The sequence below is a fragment of the Myxocyprinus asiaticus genome, chromosome 26, assembly GCF_019703515.2.
Source record: "Myxocyprinus asiaticus isolate MX2 ecotype Aquarium Trade chromosome 26, UBuf_Myxa_2, whole genome shotgun sequence".
NCBI classification, from domain to species: Eukaryota; Metazoa; Chordata; class Actinopteri; order Cypriniformes; family Catostomidae; genus Myxocyprinus; species Myxocyprinus asiaticus.
This window is the reverse complement of record NC_059369.1, coordinates 19,827,191-19,854,780: the sequence shown is the minus strand read 5'-3', so window position 1 is coordinate 19,854,780 and position 27,590 is coordinate 19,827,191. Positions and strand designations below refer to the sequence as shown.

At 36.9% G+C, this 27,590-nt stretch overlaps 1 protein-coding gene and 1 pseudogene across 1 annotated transcript; both read right to left on the bottom strand.

The window, feature by feature from the left end:
- Positions 1-540: 540 nt before the first annotated feature.
- On the bottom strand, positions 541-7,653 carry LOC127417311 (ALX homeobox protein 1-like). Its single transcript, XM_051657249.1, has 4 exons — positions 7,356-7,653; positions 6,281-6,573; positions 4,639-4,767; positions 541-3,211 (listed from the first exon to the last, which is right to left on the bottom strand). Exons 1-4 carry the CDS (start codon positions 7,555-7,557, stop codon positions 2,873-2,875), a joined length of 963 nt encoding a protein of 320 aa, XP_051513209.1. The 5' UTR covers positions 7,558-7,653; the 3' UTR covers positions 541-2,872.
- Positions 7,654-13,916: 6,263 nt separating this feature from the next.
- Positions 13,917-27,590, bottom strand: part of LOC127416720 (leucine-rich repeat and IQ domain-containing protein 1-like) — a 57,508-nt pseudogene continuing 43,834 nt past the window's right edge.

Sequence of the window (27,590 nt, the reverse complement as noted above, 5' to 3'; positions counted from 1 at the left end):
GAATAGAACCGCTCGGCTCCGAATAGAAAATCTGAATGAGTGGTTGCATACCAGCTCCTTTTATACTCGTATGTCCAGGGGAGTGGCATGCAAATTCCATTCACCAATTCCCATTGGCCTTTTTTCAAAAAGCAGAGGTGTTCGGAGCTCCCAAGAATGACCCCTAGTGTCACTACATCGACACAACATCGAGTGAGTGACAGATAGGAAACCAGATTGTTACTGTGCTTTATGTGAATGTGGGTGCGTGGATGATGAGTATGCACTTAGCTAGTTTGGGGACAAATGTATCCCCAAAAATTTGATAAATCTGAGCAAACCTCCTGCTGGAGACATTCAGGGACATTGTTTAGTATAAGATTAACAAAGTGCTTTTGTGTGTGTTAGGATTTGGTTTAGTTTGGTTCTAAAATTGAAAAAGAGTTTTCTTTGTGGGTTAGGGTTAGCCTAAACCTAAATAAGGAGTTGGTCTAAATGTAAAAAAGACCTAATAATTTTCTCTTAATTTTTTTATTCATAGGACTTTATTACCACCTAATCACAACAGCTGAAACAAATCTGAGTCAGATCTATTTGGATATTTTAAAGACAAATCAAAGACAAAATAGGGGTAGGGTTAACCCTAACCCTAAGGGTTATCTTATGCACAGTTAATATTTTTTCTTACGCATCGGTATCTAAAGCTTTATGCTTTAAGATTTTATTTTAAAATCCAAGTGCTGGGCTGGAATGTGGGGCAACAAAGAGATCCATCTCCTTCGTGTGGTTCACTCCCCCAAACATGTGAGGGTCTTTATTAATGACTGTGACTCACCCCAGAGGGTCAAACCCTTTCGGCCTGCTGATGGATCTCATCTGCAGCTGAGTGTGGTGGGATCTTCTGCCTCATATGTGCTGCACCATCAGTTTTTCAATAAAATTAGGGTTACACTGATGCTCTGCATCCAGAGAAATGACAAGTAAACAAAAGAGAGATGATGACCATGTAGAACCCCAATTCCGAAAAGTTGGGACAGTTTGAAAAATGCTAATAAAAACAAAAAGGAGAGATTTGTAAATTATATTCACCCTTTGCTATATTGAAAGCACTACAACTAAACATTATATGATGTTTTACCTTGTGAATTTCATCGTTTTTTTTTTTTAATGTACAGTAATTTCAAATCAGATGATTGCAACACACTCCAAAAACAGTTGGCACTCTCGAGTGTTTACTGAAGACACAAGTTTAAGTTTAAAAAGTGGAATTTTCCCCCATTCATCCATTATGCAGGTCTTCAGCTGCACAATTGTATGGGGTCTTCGTTGCCGTATTGTGCGCTTCATAATGCACCACACATTCTCAATTGGAGATGGTCAGGACTGCAGGCAGGCCAATCCAGCACCAGTACTCTCTGCTTATTCGGCCAGTACGTGGTTTGAAGTTGTCCTACTGAAACTTCTGGGATGTCCCTGGAAAAGATGGTGCTGGATAGCAGTATATGCTGCTATAAAATATGTACATATCTGTCTGCATTAATGGTGCCCTCACAGATGTGTGAGTTACCCATGCCATGGGCACTGACACTCCTGGCCCATACAGACACTGGCTTTTGGAGCTGACGCTGATAACAGCTTGTTGGTCCTTTTCCTCTTTGGCCTGGAGAACATGACAGCTGTTTTTCAAAAACTATTTGAAATGTGGCCTCATCGGACCAAAAAACATGGTTCCACCGTTCTACTTTCCATCTATGATGAGACCGAGCCCAGAGAAGTCGGCAGCGCTCCTGGACAGTGTTGATGTAGGGCTTCTGCTTTGCATAGTAAAGTCTTAAAGAGCAGCTATTATGGTTTTTCAAATATTACCTTTCATGTAGTGTGTTATATAGCTGTTTGTGAATTTAAAAATGTCTGCAAAGTTTCAAAAATCAAAGTGCACAACAAATAGAGTTATTGACTCCCAAAAGAAAGAACCGATTCTGAACACCAGACTTATTCTGGTTACTAACTTAGTCATTAGTAATTCCAGACTTACTTCCTGTACTAACCTACATAATTTGGTAACACAAAACCCGCCTCTGGTCTTTATTGGCTGCTCGTGAACAGCTTTGACCCGCCCTCAAACACTACACTAAGCGATAGACCAATCACAACAGACTGGGACATCTGACCAATCAGAGCAGAGTAGGCTTCCTGAAAGGAGTTTAGAATGAATCCTTTAGAACGGATCATTGAACGAGTCGTTTTTGACACTGGGAAAAAAAAGGTAATGCTGCAATTTAAATTATGAGCAAATTATAGTGTTTTTTGACCTTGGATGCATGAAAATTTATTGTATGAGACCTTTAAAACAACATTAGGCAGGTATAAAAACCATAATAGGTGCTCTTTAACTTGCATCTGTGGCTGCATTTCCATGGTTGATTATTAAATTAATAACCCCTCCAATCCTGAATTGGTGGTTACATCCTTGGTCTTTGGGGAATATTGTTCTCAAAGTGCTGGATTATTTGCTGAAGCATCTGTTGGCAAATTGGCAAGTCTCGAATGAGCCTTGCTCTTGAAGGACTAGGCTGTTTTTGGATTTTGGACAAAAAATATGAAAATCACTGTTTAATTAAGAGGTTTCAAGGAAATTAAGAGGTTTCTGTAAACAATCATTCCTGGAAGACAGAAAACTCCAAATAAAATATTCTATCTATATTATTGCTGATATCTTTGTTACAAAAAAAAAGGAAAGAGAATCAGTCTTTTACACAATATTATGCTTTGTTTGTCACTTGGGCAACCACCGATTCATAGTCTTTTTTTGGGCAGTCTGGAGACCACAACTATGGCTTGTTATTTAAAAAATTAACTGTTCAGGTCTGCACTATTAGAACAGGTTCAGAGTTCACATAGCCCAGGATATGTTGGCTGTATGTTCCTTAGCCTTCATACGCAGTACAGCAATGCTGGACGACCGTCGTTCAAACTCTGGTTTGGTTTCAAATGTGCCATGACTGGTTGGTGAATGAGCCAGAAGTGAATCGGAAAAGAAGTTGTTGAGAGACACGTGATTAACTCCAAACTGGTTTTGCTGGTGATTGGGGAAACCCACATAACCATGCTCACTGGCCCGCGGTGAGTGGGGGTAGGGGGATGTCACACAGGGAGGGGAACCTCGTGGGATCATGCAGGAAGAGACTACAGAGCTGCCTGGAGTTGGACCTGTCCACAAGTTGTTGGGAATCTGTGTGGTCAGGGAAAGGCGGAATAATGTAAAATCAAACAAAGACAGCATTTGAATGTCAATCAAACCATATCAGCAAACTTCCACTTTAATACAAAAAAGTAAACATACATACAGTTGTTTCCAAAACAAGCTACACTGAAAAAAGTTTTGTCAGATAAAAATGTGTGTCATGTGGTAACCACTAAATTAACAAGTTGTATTCAAGTAACAAATATTTTAATATGACTGAATTAACCAGACAACATTAGGTTACACCAACAAAATAGGTTAGATCATGCAGAAATTTTTACAGTGTGTTTCTACCTAATCAGACAGTTAAAAAGACTTTTGTTAGTAACAACTCTATTACAAAATAATACTTTGTTGTCCAAAAAACAGCTCTTTTAGAGTTTACCACATTTAGGTTAAGTGACAATTTTCTTTAGACACTATGCTAATAGGGGGGGTTTGAGAGAGACAACATCAGGAACTCATAGAGCAAAATATCCACAGTGAAAGAAATGTTATATATATATATATATATATATATATATATATATATATATATATATATATATATATATATCAGACTTAATTAAATTGCATATTCAATTATGTCCAAGACTTTAAATAAATCCAGACCAGGCTTTAAAAAACAAACCATGCAGCAGCCCACAAAAATCCACATTATAATTCTGACTGTATACATGTGACGGGAATAAGACAAACACAAGCACTGCAATCTTGCTTAGCACCCTCCCTCTCTCCTTGGTATGCCCAGTGTAATAAGGAGCTGTCATAATCTCATATTAAGGCAGACGCTGTTTTTTATGTGAATATGGAAAACACATGAGCGAAGAATATAAACCAAGTGGAAACCGCTCTAGGATAAAGGAAACTGGGGTCCCGCAGTGCCATCTAAATCTTCATCTCCCAACAACTTCTGACAGTTAACGTGAGACTACGTTTTGCGGCCTGACTAGTGGACTCTATTCGTCAAAATAAGGTTAGAAAGGCGTTGCTAACAGTTGTTGTTAATTCATGCCTAGTGTTTGCGCAAGGAGGACCATGCGCTATTAGCGAAAATTCAGTCAAATATTTTGAATGCGTATAGAATGTAATCGGATAATTAAAATCTAAATCATGAAACCTATTAGCCTACATAACGTGTGGATGTTAAAAATAGTGGAAAAACGGACAAACTGATGTGCATTATTTATTAATTTAGGCCAAACGCAAAATAAAGTCTGTACACAATAATAAAGCTGAGTTGGAGTTACGAGTCGTGCGTTCGCATTTGGGAAGTGTGAACCTATAGCCAATGCATATAATTAAAAATGATCGGTCAAGTTAAGTCTATTGATTTTTTATATTTGTGTCTTTAGATAAGTCTCAGTCTGAGGATAATAATAAAGGAAATCAAAGAAATAAAGAAAGTCACTCGCCTGTGAATAACTGTCTGTTCGGGGCAGCATTGATATGTCATACGTCGCTGCAAAGTGACTTTTGGCCTGCTGGATCTGTCCATATCTCTCTCTCTTCCTCCACTTGGCTCTTCTGTTCTGAAACCATACCTTCAAAGAAAGAGAGTAGTAGAGTTATTTTTCCTCGATGTTAAATAATTGATTAAATATTGGAAAATAAATTTTTATGTAGCCCAATTTTATAGAAGAAATCTGAAGTGACTCGGATGATGTCGCCTAATAACTGAAGTTACACTGAAGTGTTATTTTGTTTGATTGTGAGTCGTCAGTAAGTAGCCTATTATTGATACTATTTGGTGTAGGCTATTGTAGTAATTGTGAAGCCATAATTAATTACAGGTTTGTGAGACGATGAGTTAATCAGTTGAGACATAGTTACAAACTTGAACTCTCTGTAGCAAACACGCACGGAAATAAAGATTTGCTGTGATTTCACAATGCTTTATTATTCTAGTAGCCTACGAGTGTCCATTAATCTTAAATAAATGCCCTGTAAATACTAATAGTAATCTTAAATTGTAAAAAAAACAAAAAAAAAAACAAAAAAAAAATAGTTTACTCAACTTAAGCTTAAGTTTTTACTATTCTTACTAGTTTTAATTAAGTTACCGTTACTCTCTAAATCCTAAAGTTGCAATTAATAAAAAACACTTTTAAGTGGTCCTAATTAAACAGTAATTTGTCACATTTTGGAATCATAACTCAAAAATGTACATTATTTAAACTTTGGCATTGAGTATGACTGACTCAAAATTATCAAGTACAAAATTGCGGCTGTGTGGAATACCCATAAGCCCTTGCTCTTGAATAGATTATGCATGTTTGTCTAAAACAAGGAAACTTATGTAGAAAAATAACATATATATAGAGAGAGAGAGATATTTATTTTATTTATTTATTTTTTATTTATTTTTTTAATGTATGTAATTTTAATTCTTATGACTATTGTTGTTGTTTTGTTGTAGCTGACTGATAACTGCGATTTGTCTGAAGTCACCATGAGGGTGATTAATGTCACCTCTGGTGAAATTGGAGCATGTTAAGTTTAAGCAGTTTTTCTTTACTCAATTGTATTTGACAAAAGTGCAGATTTATATTCACTAAGAAGTACTGAGTAGAATCCAATGTGCCAAATGGCTAACCTAGAGTCCAGTCATAAATTCCTTTACACTGTATAATACATGTTATAACCCAGTTTAAATAATTTAACACAAGGATACTTTAATCACAGATTAGTTCAATTTACTTGTAACTAGTTAACGTTACTTAAGTTCAGTTTACTTGAGCCAAATAAGTATGTTTACTTGTAAAAAGCATGCAAACCGAGTGCCTTGAAAAATCTAAGAAAGGTCAGCTAATTAGATTTACAATGTGTAGGTCATAAATTGTACTGTAATCTATAGCAAGCCGTAGGCTTATGCATGAGGAATCAAGAGATTTATTCTAAATGAAAATTAAATGGCAAAATGTTGTCCTCGTGATGATAATGTATCCTCAAACTAGATTTGAATTTGATGGAGAATTTGTTTTAAATAAGAATAACAATAACACATTAAAAAGTATGAAGTCTCGGAATTTCGGAAATGTGTAGAATTTTAGTTACCTGTACTCTGGCCTCCGTGAGCTCTGTTCTCATGGCCAGCTGTTCTCTCACGTATACATCTGGATAATGGGTTTTCTGGAAGACTTTCTCTAGTTCCTCTAGTTGAGCACTCGTGAAGGTTGTGCGGTGGCGTCTCTTTTTGCTGCTCGACACGTTACTGTCACATTTTTCACCGAGCTCGTCTAAGTCGGTTTTCTCAGGTGCGGTTGTGACCGGTGAGGCTCTGATGTTGCAACAGTTCTCCATCGGATGCAGGCTGCTGTCCTCAGTTTTAGGAGCGCAGTAACTCACGCCTACAGTCATTATTAATAATTTAAATATTCCTTAGTGCAAAGAAAGAAGCTTAAATATATGTCATGTAATGGAAACATTTTATTATAATTTGTATTAATAACTTTAACAAATATTATTGCGTTATATAATGCGTAACATCTTTAGTTCATATCGAGTATAAAACTTTGACATTCATATGTTTGCATGTTGTTTTGATGTATGTCTCGGTGTATTACTGACCTGTTAAGCATTGTATTATGTTGCTTAATGACATTAATGAAAGTGTGAATTTAATTTTAATTAAACTAATAAAAATAAAAGATCAGTGTTTTCATAAGTAGGCATAATAATTATAGGGCTTATTTAAAAGGCTAAAGAAGTTTATTTAAAACTACCAAATGGAGGAAAATATGCTCAACTTTACAGCAACACTGCAACTTTAGCTACACATAACTTAAATATTTAGAATATTTGTGAATAATATTTAGAATAATTTAAATTTAAATGATTAGTTAAACGTGAAATGTGCTTCATTTTATCTAAAGTTCTTATATAGGCTATTTCAGGACAATCAACTACTCAACAGTAAAAAAGAAACTAAAATTTCTTGTCAGAATATGCAAAATTGCGCAATGGGCTTTTTTTCCCCCCTCATATTAAAACAAAAATCTCGTAGGTTTACTGATTATTTTTGGGGTGATTATATGGGTTAAAAATATTTTTCTATTACATTTCACATGTTTCAAAGACAAAAGTTTCTTTCTTTCTTTCTTTTCTTTTTTTTCCTTAAATCAAAACTTACTGTTTTGGTTGTCACATGGAGAAGACCTGTCCATCGTGCTGTGGTGATCATTGCTCTGCATCGAGAAGGCCTGAACGCATTTAGGTGTTGTCTTGTAGTACTGCACATTGTCTAAAGTCTCCATGACCTGGTCCATGTAGTAATCGCTGCCTTTAATCGCTTGACTTTTCAAGGCGAACTTGTCGCTCAAATATTCCATCATCGTCCTCTGGCCTCGTCTCAAGCATGAAGCGCATCAAAGGACACCATAAATATTTTGGTGATGTCAAAAATGAAGCAATACAGCCAATTATTTGCACAAGCCGTTCATTTGTCTTGTTTTAAAGAGACCGAGGGCCTCTCTTTATACTGTAGAGAGAGGGAGCTTCAAGCAACCACCCAACTTCTGAATATGGAGAAGTTGAAACTCCACCCACGCGCACATCCACAATAAATAAGATTTATGAAACTCTGCGATGACCAGAAATGAAGCAATTACACTTTCTTTCCTTTTAAATATGTGTGGATATTCTTGGTTTTTTAACGGATTAATCCGATTAAAGTGCGCAATGTTGACATTTTTATATAGATAAAGGTATTCGTAAATAACAGGCTATTTAAAACATTACAAATTGTACATATTTAAACAACAGTTTAGAGACTAAATAAATCTTTAGATGCTTTTGGATCTAAGATCTAAACTTCAGATGTTTTGCATTCTTTTTTTTATTTGAAAAGTTGTAATGACAGATGTAACAAAGACATTGAAATAGGAGTAAAACTTAAAAATAACTTTCCAGCAAAAAGTACATTTTTGATAATATTTTCTTTCTATTGTTATAATTACAACATTATTATAACATTATTTTGATAACTATTAATCATTTTCTTATTAGAGAATTTAGTGTACATAGGAAACTAACTGCTTCGACACAGACATCTGATAAGCCATTTAATATTAGGTCTACTGTTTTTTTAATTGCTTGATTATTTGTTGATGATGATTTGATGGTGAACCCGGAATTATAATTTTCTGATGCAGATGCACCATACAAATAACTAGCCAACTAGTTTCATACTATTTGTCTACATATCAAACTATTCACTTTCTTTTAACTGATTTTAAATAAATAGATGATGTTTAAAAAGTTTACATACGTTTCTAAAATACAAAATTTTTATCCATAAATATTATATTTTAAATATTATCTTCACTCCTACTTATTTTCAACAGTATTTACAGGCCCTATGAAGTCAGAATAGCAACTGGAAAAGTCCAACAGGGCCTGTTTCCCCAAATCATTGTAAGCCTAGTAGGCTAGATCATAGAATAAAAAAAAAGTAGTTCATCTTAATTTTTCCAAAAGCATCGTAACTTAAGTGGTACTTGAAAATGCTGGTAGATTTATGAGTGCTCTGGAGTAGTCCTACAGCGCTAAGAGCATTGTAAGGACACAGACTTATGCAGACACCAGGACAAACAGGAAATTACACCTGATACAATTTAAATATAGTTACACTTTATGCTTAAACTTTAATATCAGGATACCATTTTATTTATTTTTATTTGAACTAAGAATAAGAATAACAAAATGCATAAAATAGTCTATATAAATGGATGAATAGATTAATTAGTAAACAAATAAAGTTATTTGTGTGGACTAGTTTGTAACAGCAAAGTGCATGGTGGCATGATTGATGCAACTGTATAAATTAAAATCAGAGAGAGAAGAAAAAAGTAAATAATTGCATGAAAATCGTCTGTATATATTGGCTCATTATCCTTGTCTCCTCTTCCTATCTGACACCCAAAGGCGCTCTCCAGGCACTACAAGTTGTGTAGCACCGCACATTTTTGGGAGTAGAGCAGACCTCCGATTTATTGGTGAATTTCCCTAAAGCGCAACTTCTAAACGTCTCCTTATTTTGCGCTGTGTGATAACACGGTGAACCTCGTAATATTCAATGAATGCTTGCAGGATCATACACAGGGCCTCCGCCGTCTTCACTAATCCTGGAAGCTTTCATATCAAGAGAAATTTGTGAAAACGAAATATTACACATGCACACCTGATTATGGAAGCAGACTGTGTAAAAAGAAATAGATCATTCTGCACAAAATTTTTGTTAAACAATATGTAAATATGTAGTTAATTAGGTTGAATATATTAGAAAATATTTTCTAAAAAATATTAGCGAGGTAAATTTTAAATGATTGTAAAGTTACTCACAAATATAATGAAGTTACAATGACGAGCAGAATACAATAGAAACGCTCCTAGAAAACGCTCTTAACCGCTAAGATCAATCGTTATTGAGAAAGGAGGCCCAGGCCAATTTGTGATGTCGTCATAATCATTGCAAATAATTAATATAGAACACAGTGCAAAACAAATGAAATGTTACTGTAACACAATTAAATACAATTGTCACACAGTATTAAGCTAATGATTTTTTAGAGATTTTCTTCTTTAGGAAATTTCTTGTAATAGGCTACATGTTACCAAAACATTGGCATGTTTAAATTCTAGCCTCATATACGCGCAATTTTAAAATGGTCCTATTTTACATATTAAACGACACGAATTCTGCTGATTTTGTAACTTCTCTTTTTACACTCTATTACCAGAATAAATTAATAATGGCTATTATAACACTTTAAGAAACTCCAAACAGTCTCCATCTTTAGAAATATGACCATCACACAGTAAGCATGAGGCTAATAAGCAGTCTTTTTTTGGATGCCAGAATATAAAAGCCGGCAGCAAAATGATTTTGCGACCACCTGAACGTTTGTATTTAAAACAGGAAAGGCGTCATCGGATACCACCCTCAGTCCAAAGTCCATAAGAGATCACACATCAAGAAGCTCTCTCCCCTCTGCCAGCAAATCATACCACCTGCCATGCTAGCCATATCTTAAGGGTCACTTACAATGCTTGGGGGTTGATGGTGCCACTCTTGGAAAAAAATGAAAATAAATAGGGACGCTCTTAAGTAGCAGGGGGTTCTTATTAAGGTTCTGAAATGACCTTGTATTTGGACCCTTGCTGAGGGAAAAATGTGAGAAATTCTGTGTGGTTTGTTGAAATTTTGACTGCATATTATAAGTAAAGCTCATGAAAGACTTATGGTCTGATTTCACTCAGTTAAGAACATAAATCCATTGGAAAAAAAAAAAAGAATAAAAAAAAATCGTATACAAATTACATTTAGATTTATGTGAAAATGTATGCAGTGAAATAATTAAAACAACAGAAAACACTTTTTATTGCCATATAAGAGAGCAAAATGTTCTTAAATTGGCACTTAATTCAGTTTTTATATTTTTTATCATTATGTAAAATTTTTACATTTTGTATTATTTTGAAGGCCTGCTTTAAACTATAATTTCTCAACTAACTTTTTTAACAAACTGCAATAAAGTATTCATAAACACAAAGTCTTCATCAGAAATAATATTCATTCTGTTACCTCAAAATTGTATGGGTGCATTCTGGAAGTCAGCCTTACAGGCTTGCAATGAGATACAATTATAATATATATACAGTTGAAGTCAGAAGTTTTTAAACTCAATTTTTCACAATTCCTGACATTTAATTGTAGAAAACATTCCCTGTCTTAGGTCAGTTAGGATCACTACTTTATTTTAAGAATGTGAAATGTCAGAATAATAGTAGAGAGAATGATTTATTTCAGCTTTATTTCTTTCATCACATTCCCAGTGGGTCAGAGGTTTACATACACTTTGTTAGTATTTGGTAGCATTGCCTTTAAATTGTTTAACTTGGGTCAAACGTTTTGGGTAGCCTTCCACAAGCTTCTCACAATAAGTTGCAGTAATTTTGGCCTATTCCTCCTGACAGAACTGGTGTAACTGAGTCAGGTTTGTAGGCCTCCTTGCTCGCACATGCTTTTTCAGTTCTGCCCACAAATTTTCTATCGGATTGAGGTCAGGGCTTCGTGATGGCCACTCCAAAACCTTGACTTTGTTGTCCTTAAGCCATTTTGCCACAACTTTGGAGGTATGCTTGCGGTCATTGTCCATTTGGAAGACCCATTTTCGACAGCGCTTAACTTCTTGGCAGATGTCTTGAGATGTTGCTTCAATATATCCACATAATTTTCCTTCCTCATGATGCCATCTATTTTGTGAAGTGCACCAGTCCCTCCTGCAGCAAAGCTCCCCCACAACATGATGCAGCCACCCCCATGCTTCACGGTTGGGATGGTGTTCTTCAGCTTGCAAGCCTCACCCTTTTTCCTCCAAACATAACAATGGTCATTATGGCCGAACAGTTACATTTTTTTTTTTTCATCAGATCAGAGGACATTTCTCCAGAAAGTAAGATCTTTGTCCACATGTGCACTTGCAAACTGTAGTCTGGCTTTTTTATGGCAGTTTTGGAGCAGTGGCTTCTTCCTTGCTGAGCAGCCTTTCAGGTTATGTCGATATAGGACTGTATGTAAACTTCTGACCCACTGGAATTGTGATATAGTCAATTAAAAGTTAAACAATCTGTCTGTAAACAATTGCTGGAAAAATTACTTGTGTCATGCACAAAGTAGATGTCCTAAACGACTTGCCAAAACTATAGTTTGCTAATATGAAATCTGTGGAGTGGTTAAAAAAATTAGTTTGAATGACTTCAACTGTAAATATATATATATATATATATATATATATATATATATATATATATATATATATATATATATATATATATAAAATGAAAAGTGGCAAAATGTAAATATAATGACTAAGGAATCATCTTAATAGCACACTGTCAGAGTGGTACATATGAATCAGAGAGAAGTTTGTAGTTTCCTCCATTATGAACACTGTTACATTGTTACTTTCTTAAATCATTTTTGTAAAGGCCACAAGAGGCTTTTAGGCCAATGACATGTTTGCCATTGGTTATTGCCTCTCTCTCTCTCTCTCTCTCTCTCTCTCTCTCATGTAGGAAAGACAGAATGAATCCCTGATGAAAGTCAGAGGTCAGTATGAGCATGTCAGCTGGGTTTGTGTACATACGCCTTTGCAGTCACTTAACTAATTAAAATGATAATAAACGACTTGGCCACAGTTAGTCCTTCCAGCTGCATATATTGGGCTGCACAGGTTGGGCCAGCGAGTGAAATTTGGTTTGAAAGGCCTGTTCACTTTAGTGTGAAGCCTTTGCTTCATGTCAAAATGGCTGAAGGATTTAGTCAATGCAGTATTTATTTTCCCTGTAATGTGTTCCTGGGTAGCTAAATACAATGTAGTCTATTACAAACCCAAACAAACCAATACGTTTTAAATGGCTCTGAAGGCCCTTGCTTACCCTGTACAGATCTGCTCTCGCTGGCAGTCGAAAAGATTATCTCTCATGGTTTGCCTATGTTTTTTGTGGGTAACAACTGGCATGAATTACCCGCTGGCTTCCAGCCTGTAAATTCAGTCATTCTGTCCGCTATTCTAACCTTTCGCAAAAGTGGAAATTTGGAAACTTTCTGTTAATGCAACACTGCAGATCTATCTATATATAATCCTTCTTTTGTTCAAAAGGACCATTTTCTTCTCTTTTTATCCTAATTATTTGTGCACTGTAAACAAATTTTCATATATGAACAGAGACCAGCAACACAAGACCTATGGGCGGCCTATCTAAACAAAATGCCAAAACTCTCACTAACAAGACCTTTTCTCAAGATTTATTTGATCACTAAACTGCTGCCCAGAAAGTTATTTTCCAACCAGTGTTTGTGAGTTCAATCAGCTTTTTGATGTCCAAATTAAAATACACAAACACAGAGACTGATATTTGATATTAACACTAGAGAAAACGGTCTAATAGTAAAACTGATATTTGCATTTATTCTACTGGATTTTGGACCTGTTTGCCATAGATTTTTGACCTGTGCTTTTAACATTTTATCAAACAGATACAATTTTAACAATGTTTGTGCCAGAAATGTGTACAAAACCAATATTTTATTGACGGGATCTTTGATATATAACTTTCATTAAATATACTTAAATTAAATGTAAAGCTTTTAGTTTTGGTTTTATGAAAAGCACAAAGAAATGACAAAAAAAAAAAAAAAAGACTACACTGAATCAAAACAGGAATGAGCTGGTTTCTATTGCCTGTCATTGTCTGCATATTAAGCATGTCATTTGTAAATGCTTTCCATCCATTCCATGGCTCGCAGAGCACACGTTAAATGGAGTGATACTTGAAAGCAATACGTATCCTGTGACCGCCTGCAGATATTTGGGCTATATCTCATCCATTGCTTCTAATTCATTTGCAGGAGAGGAAGCTGGATTTAGTAAAAACAGCAGCTGCAGGGAATTTCAGTGGAGATCAAATGTGCATTGTAAGTCTTGTTAAGGGCTTACATCAACAAGACATACATCACACTCTGATATATATATATATATATATATATATATATATATATATATATATATATATATATATATACACCCAAAACAAAAACAAAAGAACTGAATCAATATTATCCCACAAACACAAGCTGATGTAATTGTCTATTTTACTTGTTCAATTTGTCCCTTTTCTTTCCTCCACCTCAGCCTCCACTGTATCGGACCGGGTTGTGAGATGCGTTCCTCATCGGAGCTGAACTGACTCTATTGGGTGATGGCACTTCGGTTTCTGTTAAAACAAAGACCATATTTCAATTGCAATGCACCTTCAGTTATGCAAGGGTATTGACATATTCAATCTAAAACTACTATAACAGCATTTAGCTAATTATTTTATATTAATGCATATAGCTTTTACTGTCTTATATTAATAGAGAGACTACATGGAATATTTGTACTTAAAAAAAATAAAATTTGTCACAATGCAGAGCCATTTAAAATCAACTAGTGAAGGCAAAAACATCATCTAAAATATACACTTGATAGACCTCTCTCTCTCTCTTTAGTGCTATAGTATATTAGCATAGAGTATACATTTGAACATTTGAAACTCTCTCCCAGCAGGGTATCATGGTCCTCATCCATGTGCTATGGCCCGAATGTGTCCATTCCACATTGAGCTCAGCACAGATTTTATTTTATTTTTTCAAACAGAGAACAAAGTGTGCTTTTTTCTGTAGCTGATGCATTCCACGTGTAGAATTCATGGCCACACTCGGCAAGGGAGTCATACGTGGTAAGACAGAATGGTACTGTATATGGAGATCTTCACAGACACAAGAAGCTACCATGCACCACGTCACTACCCACTACAAGATGAAATATTAATTTATAAAATGAATACATTATTTTTATTTCAAAGACCAAATTAGCACTGGACAGAGAATGCAGTTTCATCGCCAAGTAACTCTTCCCTTAATCAATTCAATACATTTTACAAATGTGGTAGCTGTTTACCTAACACAGAATTGTGTTTTTGCTTAATTTGTCTTTGTTGTTCTTTGCCTGTGTGTGTTAGATATTAAATCACACTTCAAACTCTGGACGTTTATATTAAGAGACATATGTTGTTGCCCAAGTTCTGTGGGCAGATATTTAATAAAACGGCCACACACTCACTTAATCGCTGTGACCAAACAAATTGTTTTCAGTCATTTTGCTCCCATTACCTTTGGTCCAGGGCAAAAACGAGGCATCAGGAGATTTCCTTCTACACACATAATGAAAACGTTTATGGCTCCCTAAACTGTTCTTTATGGCTCTGCCCCAGTCCGCAGAGGGTATCTTGTTGCATTAAAGCTAAGTAGTATTTAAGGATTCCTTAGTAGATTCTGAACGCAGTACTAAGCCTGTCAACTTCGTACCTCTGACTCAATGGCCCACACTGATTCAATTCAAATGACAAGACGCCTATGAGGGATTGGGAAATGTTGTATTATGTTAACTGATAAACAACAGACAGGATAATGCACTATGAGAATAAAACATTCCTTTCAGAAAATTAGAAGGAATATTTGTGGTCATGATGGATGTAAGTCACTGCAATGGCTTCTGAAATAATAATGAATTATGCATGCAAACGACAACTTGGAAACGAATCTTGGAAAATTTCCATTTATTTCAATTTTCTCCTGCCAACATGATAAGAGCTTTGATTTATCAAGAAACAGCCTTAGAATGTACTTTTTCTTTCGTTACAATCACTCCCATAAATCACCTATAAATACCTCCTTATGAAAGACCCGGCACAGTCAGTCATTTAGACCGACAGCGAGTCAGTCAGGTTGTCAGCATCCTCGTGAATTTAATTTTCAAATCATCATCAGAATCCAATTTGGCTTCATTAGGAGAGACAGTGGAAGGCCTTCACAGTCCTGCATCACTGTGTTAAATGTGCTGAGCCCTGCTTGTGTCACTCAGTGGAATCTTTGTCAGGAGAGCCCACTTTGTGTGTGTGACAGAGATAGCACTTATTCAGTGAGCTGTCAGAGGTCTCTCTTGCTGGCCGTTTCCTGCTGAAAGAGAGATTATTCCCTCTGTCCCCTCATCGACCCTGTCTGCTAAGCTCACACACTCTGACGTGTGCATCTACACACACATGGACACATACTGTATGCATGCATATAAGCAAAATCATTCAAACACAGGTACAATATCATTATCTACAACACAGCAACAGAACAATGAGATCTGATTTATTGTAGGCGTCGTTATCAAGTGAGGATGATGTTCATATATTCATGTCAGTTTCAATTGTGCTCTTCACCCCACACCCACTGTCTGTCTGTCTATGCAGTGCAATATTTGATTTGGCACTTGACCGACATGACTCAAACTCATTTCAATGTGTGAAGTCCACAGTGCACATAATTAATCCCATTGTTTTACATTTCATACATTTTCACAAGGATAAACTGCGTGGAGATGATACTACAGAGCACTAGCAAACAAAAAGAGATAAAGAATAGTAAAAAAAAATATATATTCAAATGTATTAAATAACAGGTGGAAAAGGGAGTTTCATTTTTTTTAATAAAAGCGCTTTGCTTGTGATATCATCAATAGAGGGCAAAGATATGAAACCAAATTGTTCTAATTTTAATTAGAATATATATATATATATATAGAGAGAGAGATAGAGAGAGAGAGAGAAATAGAGAGAGAGAGAGAGAGAGAGAGAGAGAGAGATTTATTTATATTAATTCATTTATAGTACATATTTAATGTGTGTTAAATATGTGTGTTCAACTGAATGTCTCCGAGCCTGAGTATGTCTGTTAAGAGGCAGAGAGATACCAGTAGAGTCAACCATAAACTTTGCTTTCGAATCTACATCGCCTCTGCAGCCAGCACTGGCCTGAGAAAACAAAACCAGGTACATAATTACATAAACACCCACCTCAAATACACACACAAATATTATCCCATACACAAGTATTTATAGGGCTGAAAACAGCAGCAATTATTGTGGCAAGTACTTTGTATGAGTACCACTATAACCTAACATAACATTTAATTAACAAAGCATCCAATGAGCATTTATTAGTGTAAGGGTTTACGTACACACAAGCCAAATAACATTTCTTACCATAAGTTGCACCCTCCCACCATTAAGAACATCACGGTCAATCTCAGGGAGGAAATGACTCCTACAAAATCATGCAATAAATTACCTTTAACACTGCATTGCCACAATAGCACATTCTAAATAATTTAAACTCTAAAAATTGTAGACGCATTGGTGTACATATAAATTCGTCACTATCCTCCATTAGTATTAGCAGCTATCATTTTATAATGTATCATCCATCTATACATTTCTTAAAAGTTTTAATGCAAAGCAGATATCTCACCGTCCTGCGTGGGGACAAGTCTGCGTGGTGTGTGAAGCCGCTAGTAAGTTCTCTCCTTATAATTTTGTCTTTCCTCAACTCTTGGTGCATTGTAAACTTCCACCTCTGCTTGGTGAACTGCGCTTGGCATAAACAAAGAAGCAAAGCATCCAAAAGATTTTTTTCTGTTAAATCTATTTAAACATTTACAGGAATAAACATTACATTTAGAAGGGGGTTGTGTGCCAGAAAATATCTGATAAGCAACATGTGAGTCAAGTAACAAGAATCAAGTTTTGAATTGTACTAGATTGTAACTAGGAAACAAAAGTAAAATAATAATAATAATAATTTTGTTTTGGATGGCTTGAAACAACATGACTATAAAGCTCCAGAGGTGAACAGCACATGCAAATTACCTTTGTCTCAAAAACTTCTGTGGTTTATGTGTAAGCCTACTGAGCAACAAAAAGAACCAAATGAGTCAGATGGAAGTAGGAAAATTTATGGACAGTGTCGATACTTGCCACCAAAAAGCCCTAATTCAAAATAAACACATGCTCTCAGTGGAGACTAGAATTAATTGATAACGACTTCTGACGGCCAAGTGCTGGAACTAATGAGCCATATATTTAACTCATTTTCATAGTTTTGCCAAAAAGTAAAGAGCAGACAAGGTTTATGGGTAACTGTTGTCATGGGTTAATTGGAAATCCACTAAAAATGTCAATTGAATAACTCCTCCCCAAGGGCTGGAGGAAAAAAAAAAAAAAAGGCAATCCACATTTGTTGGTGTTGTATCGTGCTGAAATGGAACAATTACTCAGCATTGACAGCAAGTGTTTTGCATTTTTGGGCTTTCAGGTGCTTGTTTACTACTCTGAAACATCTATGTTTTCATGTACATGTACATCTAGTGTCCGGTAGTTCTCGAACCCGCGTCCCCCCCCATTTATCCCACCCTCAGGACATTAGGGGGCCCAGGAGTCACGCCTGTTAGAGGGGCTCTTAAGTACATTAGTCTGTGTGGTACTGCAATGGTGGTGGCAGGGGTCTTGTCTCTGAATCAAAGAATTGGCTCTTTCATGGGGGGTCAGGATGGCAGAACCACACTGCAGGGTAGCATTAGTGGAACAGGTCAAAATGGTTACTGTGCAGATATTTTAAAAAATCCTGTTCTCTCATCATATCAATACTGAAACACTGAGACATGGTCACCCCAGACAATACCATCACCACAACTGCCCTGAAAATTCCACAACAATATTTAAATTCACAGAACTAAAACTTTTTCTATGTATGTAACAGACTGCTATATATGAGTATGCTCAGAGACTTAAAAATTATGTTCATAGACAAAAAGACAAAAATGAAAATAACACATCATGAGACATTACTTACAATATCTATGCAATTATTAAAGATATCTAAGCAGTTATTATATAGTATGGCTTGCATTAATCAGAAATGAAGTGAAAGTTACTAAATGAGTATGTTATGTATAAGTTAAATAACATTGTAGCAAATGTTGCAATAATGGGTATATTGTACAACTCATAGAAGCAAAGAAATTGATCCTCAATTTTACTTTAACTTCTAACTATATCTTTGCTATTGTTATATTAATTATTTGTCAATATTAACGTATGCATTGTTCTAAATTTTATACTTTAAGTTGAAAGTAGAGCTGTTGAGTGAACTGTTTGTATTTCCTCCAAAATAAGTACAGTATTTAAGGGGACTATCATTGGTCTTTTATATCTTCAGGCTTTTATGAATCCCATCTGGGGTGGCGATATCATCTTATGTCTATCAGAAATGCTTCCACTGATGATGCCAAACTTTTGAGCTATTTTTGGGTCTGACTTACTAAACTGGAATTCAGTCTCCAAAAAAAGCTGTTCACAATGAAGTCACTACATGCACACATATTTCACAATTTCGCATAGGACACACTGAACAAAATTGTTGTCATGCATATGGTGGATTCTTATGCGTGTGTATGCGTGTGTTTGTGTGACTATGGGACATACCCATGGGGCTTTGAATGTTTGGGAGTTCTCTGAGCAGACTCAAAGAGGGAGGTCAGGTCTTTTATCGTGAAGTTCTGTCTCCCACTTTCCTTTACCCTGGGTCAAACCTTCACCTCCAGAGAGCAGACCACAGGCGGTCAACCAGCGGTCAACACACACACATACACAAACACATGCCACAGCAAACGCTTTCGAAATGCAAGAGGCATGTATGCGGGCATGAATTGCTTGTTAATCATTTCAAACCGACAAAACCCATGGCAATCAAAACTACATTGAAACTGATGGGTCAATGGAGGAAAGAAATATTATAACATTTTAAGGTGAAAGGACTTCTGCAAATTCTTGGTTGCACTGGTGCAGAAAAACAAATGAGAAACAGTGGTAGTATTAATTTAGATTTTGTTATTTGGCTAAGAATTTTGGTTGCAAAAAGCCTCTTATGAGCCTGGTTCTCATAAAACTACAACCTTTGCCTCTAGACAAATTCTATATTTCAAACTTTAATTACTGAAAAATCAATTCAACATGACCAAACTACTGATGCAAGGCAAATTTTATCTGCAATTTAAAAAGTGAGATGCTTAACAATTTAGAGTTTTGAATTGCTTGAGTTTTAAATTGTGTGCATTGCTTAGATAAATGTGTTCTGGTGGTTGAATTTTGTAATAATGTATTTGTATTAATATTTTCTTAGATAAAACAGATCCATAATATTTTAAAATATAATTTCAGCAATGAGTAATTTCTTATGTTAAATTACATTTATTCATTCATTAACTAAATTTAGGTAAATCCTCTCAGCTGATCTAAAGCATTCTATTTTCACACAAACTGACTTCTCTCCGCAACTAGTTTTCAAAGAAATGCCAAACCAAAAGCATCATCTACATGATTTAGTGCCAAATGCCACATATGAGAATACGGGGTTGGAAATATAGTGCACACGATGCAAATCAAACACAGTAGAGCAGTGAAAACTTGGAGGTTAACAAAAAGCATTTACATGTTAAAACACTCTTTAACTGGGTCACTAAGCTGTGGGGTTTGGTTAGGCTACCTGCTCTTCCCCTCTGTTGACCTGCGGAAGGCACCATCAATACAACCCCTAAACCCCACCCCACCAGGGATGGCCGTCCAAGCCTCGGGCTACAGGCTGGCCGCCGCTCCCCTGCTCTCCCCCAGCAGGGGCTTACATTTCAACAGAGCGCTCCAAGCCCCCTTCTGGAGGTGATTAACCCCCCGAAGCCGTGACAGATTCTTGCCGAGATATCCGACTCACTCTTGTTTATTTTATCCGAGCTCTCTTTTGTGGATGTGCTGGACATGAAGTAACCCACTTGAAAATGGGTATCGGCTTACATACGCCAGGGGACTGGTGGAGGAGTCGGAGCAACAACCAAAAAAGTAAAAGAAAGAAAGCAGCAATTGCATCTAAAGAGAATATCTTTCCATTTATTTTAGTTGGTCTGTAGCATGACCCTTCATCTATTCCTCTCAGGGCTTATCTCTTATTCCTGAACCCCCTCGGTAGCATCACACTGAAAAACCCTTCCCTCCTGCGGTGGCACTGGGGCTACAGACAACTCTCTCTCGCAGTCTGGAACCCCTAAGTGCCCTACCTCTTCTGCACTTAACTCAATTTCACACTTCAGGTCCGCTACAAAGTCTCCTGAAATACAATCATCTTGTTTATTCTCCACCATCCCAAATAACCTAATAGCTAGCTATTTATGATCCCATCATGTGCGTTCAATTTGATTGTCAATGTCTATGTTTTCGTGTATTACATGCAATGTAGGTCCAAGCATGTCCCAATCGATAATAAGGATTTTGACCCTTTCACAAAGGTACTTTATTGTTGAGTTGATATAGAAATGATGGAAGGGAGTGTTTAGGGTATACCATGTGAAGTGGGACTACTGACAGTGGATCAGGGAATTCTTTGGGAAATTAGATCGAACTGCGTCAATTGTTCTCATGTATAATATAGGACAGGTTACATGTTACAGGTTCTGGTACGCTGCACACAATAAATTCAAATCAAGCTGTATTTTCAGTTTGTGCATGATGAATTGTTTAATGATGACTGTTTGAAACTCAAGTTCATTAGGCCAGTGGTTCTCAACTAGTTTTGCTTCTGGACCCAGATTTTAAGGTGGATGTAAGTGGTGTCTGAACACAGTACCAACATTTTTATAGTACCAAAGTAAACAAAAATGTCATATATAAAATGCCACCATCCACAAAGTGGTTAGTTGCATTTTATTATTTGCATTAATTATTGCTTTTTTCTTCTGACCGAGACCCTTTAAAAACAGACCTGACACCCATTTTTGGCTTGTGATCCACCAGTCGATAACATATGCTGATTTATTAAATTCATAATATGAATCTTGAATTCTGGTGTGACTGCATGTCCAAAATTCAGCCCTACCTTCAAAGCAGTGGAAATATACTGGTTACTGTGTCTCCTGAACAAGGACAGACGTGCGTTTGGGTCTAGAACACATAACATAGACAGGAACGCAGCCACAAATGAGCTCATACAAATGCTAGATTCATCGCGCAGACCAGCACAAATAGAAAACTGACAGAAACCAAAGCTTCACTTTCCATTATGAGACCAAAAGAGGCCTTGGAGAGTTTGACACAGTGGTGCCATGATTGGATTTGTGGCATTAAGAGTCACGCACTCCTGACCTTGATCAAAGCCGGCTTCAGGCCAGCCCTGGAGGATCCAGACCAGGACTACTGTGTCTGGGATTCTTCTTAGACTCACGGCCCATTGAACTTATGAGCACTGATGTTCTCCTAGGTTCTAGTAATGAAAGCTGGTTCTGTGGCCTCGAAGAGAGGGGACATTATAATACATGTGCTGTATGTATGTTTGAGGACAGGCCAATTGAACATGACAAGGCATGGAGCAGAGTGGAGCTGCTTGCTGTTATGGCACATTAAGCTTCACATGGAATCACAAGCTCTTTGCTAGTGTGGCATGACTGCTCACCAAAGCACTAGAGAAGAAAAATAATAAAAAGGGCTTAAAGACAGGCATGATTTTGGGGAAATGGGCATTTTTTAAAATTCTATCTGATCTCTGAAGACATTTTCAAAAGAGCTGCAGAGGGAGAAATTTGAGAAATTTGCAATGCGAAAACAATGTAAATCACTACAAATTAACTAAACAAATAAATAAATAAATAAAGACTTATTGAACTTAACAGGTGAACAGTTTTGAGTATAACTAAAATGTATCGTTTTTATTATAATAGTTTTATTATTATTAGAAAGGGATTAGATTGGTAGTCTTCCCATGGACTGATCATTAAGGCTTGAAGAGATACCCCTTTCTAAATTTATGCAAGTAAACAGTTCGAAAGAGTGGGTGAATGTATATAGATAGAGGAATACAGTAAATATAGATGCTTACCCAATAATTTCTTCAGCTGCTGTTTCCTGCCCTTCAGCACGAGAAGGGCAGTGAAGCCCCTGATAGAGAAGCCGGCAAAAACACATAGTAATAGATTTATATTGACTCTATAGACTCTTTAGATTATTTTTTTGATTTGTATATTACATGTATTACATTTAAGTTGCAGAGAAACATACCATTCTTTAACAGTTTTTTCGGATCTCTCAGAAAGGGTGCTGTTTCTGGGTATTGATGGGGAAGATATGTGTTTGAAATTCATAAAAATTGCAAGAATAAAATTTAGAAAAGTATTCTATTCTATATAATTTAAACAATTAACCCAAAAATGAAAATCACACAGAAGAAATAGACATACTGTATCAGTTTGGAAAGACATGAAGGTGAAGAAATGATAAGAGAATGTTCATTTTTGGGTAAACTAAAAGGGAATTTATATTAGTAAGTGTGAAGTGACTCTCCACTGATTACCTGCTCCTATGGTGAGGTGACACACTTTGCTCCGATTGGGCTTTTCCTTATCTGTCTGTCCAGGCATGCTTGGGTTGCCGTAGAAAAACAGATGGGGTCGTAGGGGGCATCAGAAGAGGGAGTGGAGACTGCAAGTAGCACAAACTCGATCAAAGACTAGCAATTCTTCTTTCTTTACTGCACCAATATGAAGTTTGAATGAAAAAACAAAAGATTGATCTCATTATAAAACATGTTTAAATAAATCTGATCCAGAAAAATGTACAGCATACAGGAAACTATAAGTGGAGATTAAAACTGGCATATTAGCCAACTAACCAATTATTCCACTCCATTCTAGACTATGCATATGAGAATGGTATCTACCCATATCGATAGATATGAGATTGGTCATTTTCTGGACATCATAATGGACAGTTCCCCAAACAAATGTCAATAGCATCCTTGTAAATTCAAAAATACACTAAGGGGCCGTTCACACCGAACACATTTTGGGTGTATCTGTGCTGTTTTCTAATAGTTTTTCTATGTACAATGACTGAAATTCATGAATGAAACTCGACATGGAACAAGCTGATAGGTTCTTTGAACCTATATGTTAGCCAATCGGCTTGCTCACATGTGATATGTTAAGCCAATTGACTTGCATGGTGCATACACTTCTTGCATTCACATCTAACAAATACTTGTTACATTTGTCTCTTCAGAGCAGCAGCAGTAACCAAGTTTTGGTGGTACTCTAGATCTGTTGGGTGAGGGTTGTGTTTTGTGCAGCTTCCCTGCTTTGTTGGGGGATTGTATGTATCTCTAATTGTGCAGCAGCATACCCTACATGCTCGATGCAGCATGTCTTGTATTTTGTCTAATTGTGCAGCTGCAGTAGCATGTCCACATCAGTGTTTCCCCTATATGCATTTTGCAGTGTCACTGCGCCACTGCTGAATTATGAGCACTGCCCTTGGGATTTCACATGGTTAATTTAATATTCTTGATGCAACATAATGCTTGCCAGCCCCAGTCAGCTGTGTGCTTTCTACACTACAAAAGAGACCCCACCACACACACACACACACACACACACACACTAAGGTGACCAGATTTCTGAAATGAAAAACAGGGACATTTCTGATTCCGTGGTAAATATGTAATTGAAATTTCACATTACTTATCTATGATTTAAAAAAGGGGGACAATTTGGATATGTATTTTGACCAGGGACTAAAAACGGTTTAAGGAATGAAAAATGAAAACAAATGAAATTTTTAGCAGAACGTAACCAAAAACCGGAACAAAGTGATTTTCAATTGTTCTGGAGTGAAACGTTATTTTTAATTGCTGGTAACCAGTTCATTTTGTTCTGATAATTTTTTCATGAAACTAAATGCCAAAGGGTTTATCACAGTTAACTTTTGGAACTACACCACTTCATGTTGCCCGAAAAAATTATGTGCTTTGATCCTGAAGGAAACTGCTGCATCACATTTCTTTGCCTAATTGCCCATTGTGGATGACACATTCTCTGAATGAAGACCTTTTTTTACAACTATGTATAATTACTACATATAAACTCAACAAAAAAAGAAACGTCCTCTCACTTTCAATTGCTTTTATTTTCAGCAAACTTAGCATGTGTAAATATTTGTGTGAACATAAAAAGGTTTAACAAATAAGACATAAACTGAACAAGTTTCACAGACATGTGACTAACAGAAATGGAATAATGTGTCCCTGAACAAAGGGGGGGTCAAAATTAAAAGTAACAGTCAGTATCTGTTGTGGCCACCAGCTGCATTAAGTACTGCAGTGCATCTCCTCCTCATGGACTGCACCAGATTTGCCAGTTCTTGCTGTGAGATGTTACCCCACTCTTCCACCAAGGCACTTGCAAGTTCCTGGACATTTCTGGGGGGAATGGCCCTAGCCCTCACCCTCCGATCCAACAGGTCCCAGACGTGCTCAATGGGATTGAGATCCAGGCTCTTCGCTGGCCATGGTAGAACACTGACATTCCTGTCTTGCAGGAAATCACGCACAGAACGAGCAGTATGGCTGGTGGCATTGTCATGCTGGAGGGTCATGTCAGGATGAGCCTGCAGGAAGGGTAAAATATGAGGGAGGAGGATGTCTTCCCTGTAACACACAGCATTGAGATTGCCTGCAATGACAACAAGCTCAGTCCGATGATGCTGTGACACACCACCCCAGACCATGACGGACCCTCCACCTCCAAATCGATCGAGTACAGGTGTAACGCTCATTCCTTTGACGATAAACGCGAGTCCGACCATCACTCCTGGTGAGACAAAACCACGACTCGTCAGTGAAGAGCACTTTTTGCCAGTCCTGTCTGGTCCACTGAAGGAGGGTTTGTGCCCATAGGTGACATTGTTGCCAGTGATGACTGGTAAGGACCTGCCTTACAACAGGCCTACAAGCCCTCTGTCCAGCCTCTCTCAGCCTATTGCAGACAGTCTGAGCACTGATGGAGGGATTGTGTGTTCCTGGTGTAACTCGGGCAGTTGTTGTTGCCATCCTGTACCTGTCCCTCAGGTGTGATATTCGGATGTACCAATCCTGTGCAGGTGTTGTTACACATGGTCTGCCACTGCGATGATGATCAGCTGTCCTTTCTGTCTCCCTGTAGCGCTGTCTTAGGCGTCTCACAGTACGGACATTGCAATTTATTGCCCTGGCCACATCTGCAGTCCTCATGCCTCCATGCAGCATGCCTAAGGCATGATGAGCAGGGACCCTGGGCATCTTTCTTTTGGTGTTTTTCAGAGTCAGTAGCAAGGTCTCTTTAGTGTCTTAAGTTTTTATAACTGTGACTTTAATTGTCTACCGTCTGTAAGCTGTTAGTGTCTTAACGGCCGTTCCACAGGTGCATGTTCATTAATTGTTTATGGTTCCTTGAACAAGCATGGAAAACATTGTTTAAACCCTTTACAATAAAGGTCTGTAAAGTTATTTGGATTTTTACAAAATTATCTTTAAAATACAGTGTCCTGAAAAAGGGAAGTTTCTTTTTTTGCTGAGTTTACTTGCACGGCTAATCCAGATACAAGGAAAACATTATTAGAGGTTAAAAAGTACATATGCACGTTTCCATATCTTCACTGAATTATTGTTAGATATGATGCATTACTACAGATTTGATGCTGTCGGGTTTTGACTGAGAAGCAGATCTATAAACAAAATTATACTTAACTGTAAATTAACTGCTTGTTATGATTTATATGCCGATAAATCTACCACACACACACAAAAAAGAAAAGAAAAGAAAAAGAAAAAGGAAAAAAAAGGCTTATTTAGCTTATTTTGGTGAGGCAATTGGCTTATTTTGGGCTTGTTTTTCCAGACCATGTTGCTTGTTTCTCTTGTGAGATCTGGCAACACTACAATTGGTATTTCACCCACCCTTTACTTACTTACTGTCCCTTTAAAAAGAACATTATTAAATATAATATATTAAATATATTCTTTTATTTTGTTCTAACTGGTAACCTTTTGGAAAGGAGGCTGCAGAACTTCTGAACTGGTATGAAAAAATACAGTTTTTGCTCAGAATGAAACGAAATGATTTTGACAATAGTGAATGTAGTAATGTGATGAAACATGGTATATCATACTCTGTTGAATATGTCTCAATGACTGAATATTGGAACTGTTGCAGCTGACTCTACAGCACAGGGGCCCTGCCCTTGGTTACAGTCTTTGCATCACTCTTCTTACTCTCTTCTAAAATTCCTTCTCCTCTCCTCTTTTCCTTCACCTTTACCTGGCACTTTCCTAAAAGACGGTAGGCTACTAATTTGCTTGCTGGCAAACTGGCAGAGGAATTTCAAAAGAAATGAGCTCACTTGACTACAATTTCCCTAAGCATTACAACTGAAATCATATGAAAGACATACACTATGGACAATATCAGGGCCTGAAATTCATTTCTGAAGGGGGGGGGTTGCCCCCCATAGATGCCTCATATTGTTGGGGATCTTTTCCACTACTATTATTACACTATTTCACCTAACTGTTTCTGTCAGTTATCTCATATGATATCTCATGGACCTCTTTTTCTTAATTATACCTTTTATTTTGATCAACTCTTATGCATTATGATGCTTCTTTTCAGTCACTTGTTTCCCAGCAAGGCGCAATGTAATTGTGGCAGCGGGGGCATGGTCGAGCATCTCTCCGGAGAGAGAGAAAGCGGTAAGGGCGCTTACACCTGAGCCAAATTATGTCTAACACCTGTCTCTAATTTCAGTAAGCACGGGGAGAGCAGATAAATAGAGCCACACCGCAAGTAAAAGGAGAGAGAGCCTGGGCACCACAGAACTGAACAGAAAGCAAGAGTTTTATGATGAGAGTTTTATGATGAGAGTTTTATGTTGGTGAAGCGGTGTGTGATTAAAGTGTATATTGCAAGAGAAAAATAAATCCTTACCTGAACCAGGAAAGCTGCTTGTCGTTTCCTCCCTACAGTAATCTATGCTGTAATGTGCTGACTTACATATATTGTTGTTCTTTGCAGATACTTTATTATACATT